Raw genomic sequence first — 8032 nt, forward strand, 5'->3', positions numbered from 1 at the left:
GTGTGTGTGTGTGTGTGTGTGTGTGTGTAAAAGGCAGTATATCTTTTGGAAATAGCTTTGGGCATAGCCGCAGATGAAATAAATCAAAGCTACTTAACACAGACTTTAAAGTCTGGAAGTATCTACCAAAAATTCAGACATTACTACTTAGATTCTATATGTCTGTACATGTGTGTACGCTTTACATCTTTTAAGATTGCTTGGAGGTTTTAGGTTAATTTCCTTGCTGTATTTCTGGCATGATTAGAGCACGCAAGTGTGTTCATTCAAGCTAGAAACAACCAATCAGATGGTGCCAAGACAAGCTGCTAGTCCAACTCATGTTGCCTTTTCCAATCAGTATGCCAGAGTGTTGTCATGCAGTGGTCATGGCGTTTGACACATCAGTCCAACTAATGGAGAGATCCTTGCCTCCAGGATGCAATTACTGTACACGTGTGTGTGTGTTTCAGGATGTGTATGCTGGTACATGAAACACTGCCATCTCTGACTCACACTCTAAGTCTTATGTCTAACCATCATGGGACCACTGCTAATTACTTGAATCCTCACACTGTTTGGTGAATAACAAAGTTGTAAGTTGGAGTCACGTGACGCAGGGATAAGCGATGGCAGCTTGAAACGTGTGCTCCTGCTGCTTGCTGGGTTAACATTCTTAATATATCCTAAAATACGTTCAGATATAGGTACTTTTCTTCTATATTCTATGTGGAACTCAGCATGTCAGAGGAAGGCAAAAGTTTGTCTTCTGGCAGTAACATTGAACAAACAAAATTTCACTCAACCGCAAAGACTCAGCTCAACATGTGCATGAAGGAAGGAGCAGCTAGCAAAGATCCCACAGCTAGCATTTCCACAGAGCCAGACCAGCCTCATATAGCCCAGATTCACAAGATGCTGAGCAAGATATTAGAAGAAATGGCGGATCTTACCCTAACCCTAAGCTGTATCATACAAATAAATAGTTTAAAAAATCATACATTGTGATTTCTGAATGTTTTTTTTAGATTATGTCTCTCACAGTGGACATGCACCTATGATGACAATTTCAGTCCCTCCATGATTTCTAAGTGGGAGAACTTGCAAAATAGCAGGTTGTCAAATACTTATTTTCCTCACTGTAGGTTAAGATGTCAATGGCAATGCAGACTGCAATGTTTATTGTGATGTTCAAAAACTCAATAAATTACTTGTAACAAAGTTGTGAGTTGGAAATTAAAAAGGAACGGTTTTCCTCAGAAAATGACAGAGCTAGACATGATTTCATGTTGGAAACAGGTGATGGGTGAATAGATGGAAGCAATTTTAAACACTGAGGAGGTTGAAACACACTTCACTGCGCCAGTGTGTATTCTGCGCCAGAAAAACCATTGTAATGATGATGATTTAAATATTAATTTTGACTTGCTCAAACATTGATCAAACAAGCCATTGTGGTTACTTCCTGACGTAATAATAATAATAATACTAATAATAGATAAACAATAATTTTGTTAATTACTTGATGACATAATTTATATAATCAATCAGATTCACATTTTTGCACATTTTTCTCAAGTGTGTTGTGAATTCTCCTTGCATCTTTCCACATATAATAAACTGCTGATGCTGACACGTGGCGTTCACCAGCTGTAATGACAATGGTGAACATGTGAAGGATTTATGATGATGCTGATATATGTTGAGCTATAGCTCCACAACTGACCTTGTGGCACTTTGACAACCAAATATTAAGAAGTTTTAAGTGTATTAACATTATGAGGAAAGTAAAAGCATTTCTTTGGATGGATTATTTAGTTAACACATCAGCATTTAGAGCTCCCAGACAATTGCAGCATGTTTTTAATATTTCTTCCTTTCAATTTGTTTTTATTAATGTACAATATGTGGTATATGGTATTATTGCATGGTACATAATATGTTATATCTTTGATAATTGACAATAGGAAGCCTTTGGTCTCAATAGGAACCAGGTTGGAACATGCAGTGCATCATGGGATGGGTGCATCCATGGAGAAATGTAACATGTTCCTGCAGAGCTGTGATCTAATAAAGAGTTACACAAAGTTGGTGTCTTTGCAAACAAGACATGGTGTCAGAAGTGTTGAGAAACTGCCTGGGGACAGAAAAGTTAACGGAGCGGGGGAAGGAGCTAGCAGAATGCTAACACACCCTTTAGCATAAACACTACCTTTAGCAAAATCAAGTGTTTACTTTGATCCATTGTATAGAAGACAAAGCTGTGTACATGGGCCTGGTTTACAATAGTCTCCATAACCCCGCTCCTCCTCAAACTCATTCAGAATCCAACAAAACAACAGCAGTCACATCAGCAGAAGCCCTACACCAGGTGAGCTTCTAATCCCATTCAGGAAATGCATATTTCAATTATGGTTTACTGTTACAGCAAATCAAAACTGGAAATCACTACCCTCCACTATCAAAGCTATACATACGCAGCAGCAGATGGTTGACAGCTCTGTGAAAAGCCTAAATTCATGAATGTTTGTTGGGCATCAATGTTCACCGTAACCGTCAAATAATCTGTTTGTGTAGGGTTTAGGTAACTTTAAATTAACTAATTAAATTAGTAAATAATCTCCAGTTAATTGTTGCACAGCACACAAAAGGGCTCCCAGGTTTAAGTTATGTTTGCATTAGGTATGTGTTACATGTCACGACATGACCGTTTTTTAATTCTTTACCATTTTCCCCCTGCAAAAATGTATTTAAATTACCTTCCTTTATCCAGGCAGGCACCATGTTATGGTGGGGTGTGGAGGGTGATTCAAGATTTCTTTATTGTCACACCACAGTACATTATAGAATAGAATTACATGCAAAGTTCACAGCTTAAAAGAATACAGCACAGAAACAATTAAAAACAACATTGAGTTATTATTTGTAAGAATTAAAAGAAATAAATGCTTAAATGCCTATATGGGTTTTCAGTGCATGTAGAGTGACGAATACATATATAAATACACAGTGTCTAAAAAAAACCTGAAAAATATAAATATCTAGATCCTAGATACATAAAGTTGGAAAGAATATAAAGTATAAATATCCGTATATAAAGTTAAATATTGTGGTAGAGAATAAGGTGCATTCCAAACAGATTATTTTGTACATAAATAGTCAGATTGATTGGACTGTTTTAGAGTTTTGTTGTTCAACAGTCTGACAGCCGTGGGGAAGAAGCTGTTGTTGAACCTTGTGGTCCTTGCTCTCAGACTGCGGTACCTCCTGCCAGAGGGGGGGTGGGCAAACAGTCTGTGACCAGGGTGAGTGGAGTCCTTGAGAATGCCACTCACTATTTCCTTGTTATGGTAAGTGTGCTGCCTTTACAACCCAAACTGCCTGATAAAGCTGCTTCTATTTACTTCCTCACCCGATCTCAGTTCCTTGTCCGGCCTTCTTGTTTGCCTCCTTCTCATCCTTTAAGAGCTGAGTCAATTCTCTATACAGCAGACTGCTGTGTGACTGAAAGATTGGTGTACTCACTGAAAGGAAGCCAAGATTCCACAGTTAAGGAGGAACTATAAAAAATAAGAATACAAAAATACAGATGTTGGAACATGCACAGAGACACTTTTTCCTTTATCACTCAATATCCAAACGTTTTTCAGTCTTCCTCTTGGTTGGGTGCATCAAGAAGTCATTCTAATTATTTTTCCCTTTTTTTATTTTTTTCGCTTGTTCTTCTTCTTTTTCACAGAAATAGAAACACCCCCGACTTTAAAAATCCCCATTCATGTCATGTGGAAGATTTCAATCATTATGAGGAATGTATCAAAATAACCCATGAAGTGAGGAGAAGATCAGGGACATCTGTGCAAAAAGCTAGACTGTACCAGGAAAGGATCCAAATCCATGAGAATGCATTAACACTCTGAGACGGGGAGTGGAGGGAATGAACTACTAGGTGAGCAAAGAGATCCACTCCGCTCACATGTTCTGGCCATAGCAGATAGAGAGCAACATGATCAGTTGTGTGTGTGTGTGTGTGTGTGTGTGTGTGTATATATATATATATATATATATGTTGCATCCTGATTACCTTTGTCTCTGCGCTTCTTGTTGCTGTCCAGGTAGTGTACTGTGAGCTTCCAGACACACCTGTGCATCGCACTTTGAGACGAAGATAAACAGAAGCTCTGATCTACTATTTTATCACGTGGCCAGTGACAACACAGCACGTGTCTCCCTATCTGATAAACCTCTAACAGCTCCCCATTAAACCAACCAGCCCTGTTAGTGTTTGCAGCTGGGGAGTTTCAATGTCCACTCCCTCACTATGACATTTGAAGCACATATTTGAGTGCACAAACTCTCACTCAAACTCATTTATGAGAATCCATGAGTGTGACTCTCAAGCAATAAACCACATGCACGCCACTATTACTGGCACATCACAAGAATGCAATGCCGAGGAAGAACAATGTGAGGCATTTGTGGAGGAATAAGCCATGGCAGTGGCCCAATAAACAAATAGGGACTTCCTGCTGCATGTGTTCTCAATGGGAGGAAGGAACCACAGCCATGACCCTCACGGCTCTGTGTGTGTGTGTGTGTGTGTGTGTGTGTGTGTGTGTGTGTGTGTGTGTGTGTGTGTGTGTGTGTGTGTGTGTGTGTGTGTGTGTGTGTGTGTGTGTGTGTGTGTGTGTGTGTGTGTGTGTGTGTGTGTGTGTGTGTGTGTGTGTGTGTGTGTGTGTGTGTGTGTGTGTGTGTGTGTGTGTGTGTGTGTGTGTGTGTGTGTGTGTGTGTGTGTGTGTGTGTGTGTGTGTGTGTGTGTGTACCCGTTTGTGTGCATGTGTGTGTTTTACACAAACTACTCTTTTGATGGAGCTACTGAACATCCCAGATTTCTTATGAGTGTTTCTGCTCCCGAGCTTGCCTGTTACATTATGTCATCCTATTATAATGATGCAGCATGGCGTTGTCTCATGCGTATTGGACACTGTAGGACTCAACAACAGGAAGATCAGAATGCTGCATCAGCTGACTAGCTTTATTATTTGCCTCCATTCTTGTTTATCTTTTCTGTTTCTGGTTTTCTGCCACTATTTTTCATGTTTATGGGTAGGCAGGATGCTAGACAAATGATCCAACCTATAAAGCTCTGATTGGTTAACTGCTTTACAGTCACCGATGTGACCAACACCAGAACTATCTGAATCTGTGAAGAAATTCCAGATGTGGGTCGTGATTCAGGGGTCTGGAACAAGGCCTGGGCCACGTAGTTATCCACCATACACTCAGTGTTCCCTTTATTAGATGTAAGCTGAGTAGAAAGTAACATGCATGCTCTCTGTAATGCAAAAAAATAATTCTGTAAATGAAATTTACTCCTGTACAATCAAGTGCAATCCAATACAAAAGCCCTGTTATGACATCTGCCTTTATAAAGCTAGTCATGTTCAATTTTTGCCAACATTGTCAAACCTGACCATCACACAACAATCCCTGCTGATAGATAATCGCAGTAGTGGTTCACGTGATTGACCTGGTTGATTCTGTCTTTTCTATGAGATCGTCCTTCCCTCCGACCCAGTCTGCTGTCTCATCCTCCACGCTCCATCAGTAACACCATCTTTTCTACAGTAGCATAAAAACACTAGAACTGCATCTGGATGTGTAACCATGTGTTGTAGAATGAAAATAAATGTTTTACCACAAAGGTCATAGTTAGTGGGGTTCTACTAAAAAAATATATTGGTAAATGTTTCTAAAATGGGTTAGGGTTATGTATGTATGTAGGTAATCAGTATAAAATTGAACTACCATTAAGAAAAAAGTATTTATTTGCAATTTATGCGATCAGAGAATTTAAAGTGTGTGTTCTGAAGAAGAAATCAACAGCAGAGCAATGGAAGTGACTTCAGGTTAAAGGGTCTTATCTGGACATTTCAGCAGGTTTAAAAGCGCTCATTCAGGTGACGGATTGTCAGTCTTGACTGCATTGGAGGCTTTATGCAGTATTCAGCAGATAAAAGTGAGCGTTTAGTCAGTAAGGTGAAAAAAGAGCAATCCAAACTTGTTTAATGATTGTGGTACAGAAGAAGAGAACACATGAGCTGGCTCGTAGCAGCAGACTGAGTCTGCCTCACTGTCATTCCCTACAGTGCTGCTCTGTGTCTCTGGGCTGTTCTTTATGGGCTGGAGCAGGAAACCATATGTCTGAGCTTCTCACACACACACACAACACACAACACCACACACACACACACACCCCCCACCCACACACACCACACACACACACACACACACAACACACCACACCACACACACACACACACACACACACACACACACACACACACACCACAACACAACACACACACAACACACACACACACAAACACACACACACACACACACACACACACACACACACCACACCACCACACACACACACAGCGGAGACAGACACCCACATGTTTTTCTGAGTAGTGAGGGACAGCAGCCAATCACAACGCAGTATACACCAGCTGCATGTCAGAGACCCACTGAGGATTCCCCGACTGATGTTTACATGTGATGCACGAGACCACGTTTCCACTTCCTGTTTGTTATGACGGTGCAATATCCACCGTCATAACCGTCATTCCACAACACAGTAGCAACCACAATAAGTCCTAAAAACCAACAACTTCTGAAACACACAGTTTTACTTGCCAAAACACACTGAGTTTCCTTGTCAGTGGTTGGAGAGAAAGTCAGAGAAGAAGGCGGAAGGGGAGGGGGGTGAGAAGATGACAGCAAAGAGGGGAATAACGACTTACTCCTGCATTATAGAAAGCTGCAGCAGTAGACAACCTGTTACACAAATAGGAAGTGGAGGGGCAAAGAACAGCACCCGGTTACTCATTTCCAGCTGAGGAAGGGTTCGAGATGTATTGTTCCCTAACCCTGACCCTGTCCAGCTGTCTCCAGATGACCCGGGGAACGTTCCATCTGAAGACAGTGTGCACCATTTTGTTACAGTATCCAAACGACATGTTTTCAACCATGTGCAAATTGATGTTGATTGATGTGGCTTTGAAGTTCGTTTTCTGTCATCTGGTGGGTAAGAGGTGCTACCCAATCAGCAGCGACATGTATAAACCCCACTAGACTAAAATGACAATGTACCTTTGCACACAACGATCTAAGCGATCTAACATATTTAGAGCAGCCATACATACACAAACATGTCTTCAAAGGATGAGGCTGTCATAATTTATATCATTCTTATTAACAAATCTTACAAAAAGGGCAAAACCAGCTGTGAATGTATCTCCTTACAAGTCACAGCTGGTTGAACATAAAAACCATCAGTGAGCCTCAGCTGCCTTCATAAACACACACACACACACACACACACACACACACACACACACACACACACACACACACACACACACACACACACACACACACACACACACACCACACACACACACACACACACACCACACACAAACCCACACACACACACACACACACACACACACACACACACACACACACACACAATCTTGCTGACACTAGTACAAAATCACCACATGTGGATTTGGATTCATCCACCACTGAAAATAATCCTCAACAAAGATGGTATTTCCTCCTGTTTGTCTCACTTTTAACTAAACATACAATTGCCAGCATTTTAGGAAGTTACTAAGCTTGTTGGATACTGATGAGAGCAGTGAGACTTTCCCAGAACACTTCAGTAAAAGCAAAATGAGCAGAAAGATGCTAAAATGTTTAGAGAGATGAGGGGAACTGCAGAGATAATTCTCTGGGAGTACCCCTAAGTATACAGTGTACTCACTGGTAGAGAATAAGAGGTTGTTGTTACATTCCTCATCTGTACAGGAGCAGAAGTGAGCTATCCCACTCGTCGTGTTCTTCTCCTTCATCACACAGGTGGAGCTGTTGTAGTCATCCAGCAGAACTCCATAAAGAGGCTTGGACGGGTCATGACACAGAGTTTCAATGGAGAAGCCGGTCTCATTCTTCCTCCTAAGAGACAGACAGACAGACAGACAGA

At 41.0% G+C, this 8032-nt stretch overlaps 1 protein-coding gene across 1 annotated transcript in view; it reads right to left on the reverse strand.

Moving 5' to 3' along the window:
• The window catches only part of LOC116686746 (TGF-beta receptor type-2), a 126850-nt gene that overhangs the window by 98122 nt on the left and 20696 nt on the right, over positions 1–8032 (reverse strand). Inside the window, exon 3 of the mRNA XM_032511793.1 lies at positions 7814–8004. Within this exon, the coding sequence (XP_032367684.1) occupies positions 7814–8004 (191 nt within the window). The remainder of the gene's footprint in view (positions 1–7813; positions 8005–8032) is intronic.

The sequence above is a fragment of the Etheostoma spectabile genome, unplaced genomic scaffold, assembly GCF_008692095.1.
Source record: "Etheostoma spectabile isolate EspeVRDwgs_2016 unplaced genomic scaffold, UIUC_Espe_1.0 scaffold461, whole genome shotgun sequence".
Lineage (NCBI taxonomy): Eukaryota > Metazoa > Chordata > Actinopteri > Perciformes > Percidae > Etheostoma > Etheostoma spectabile.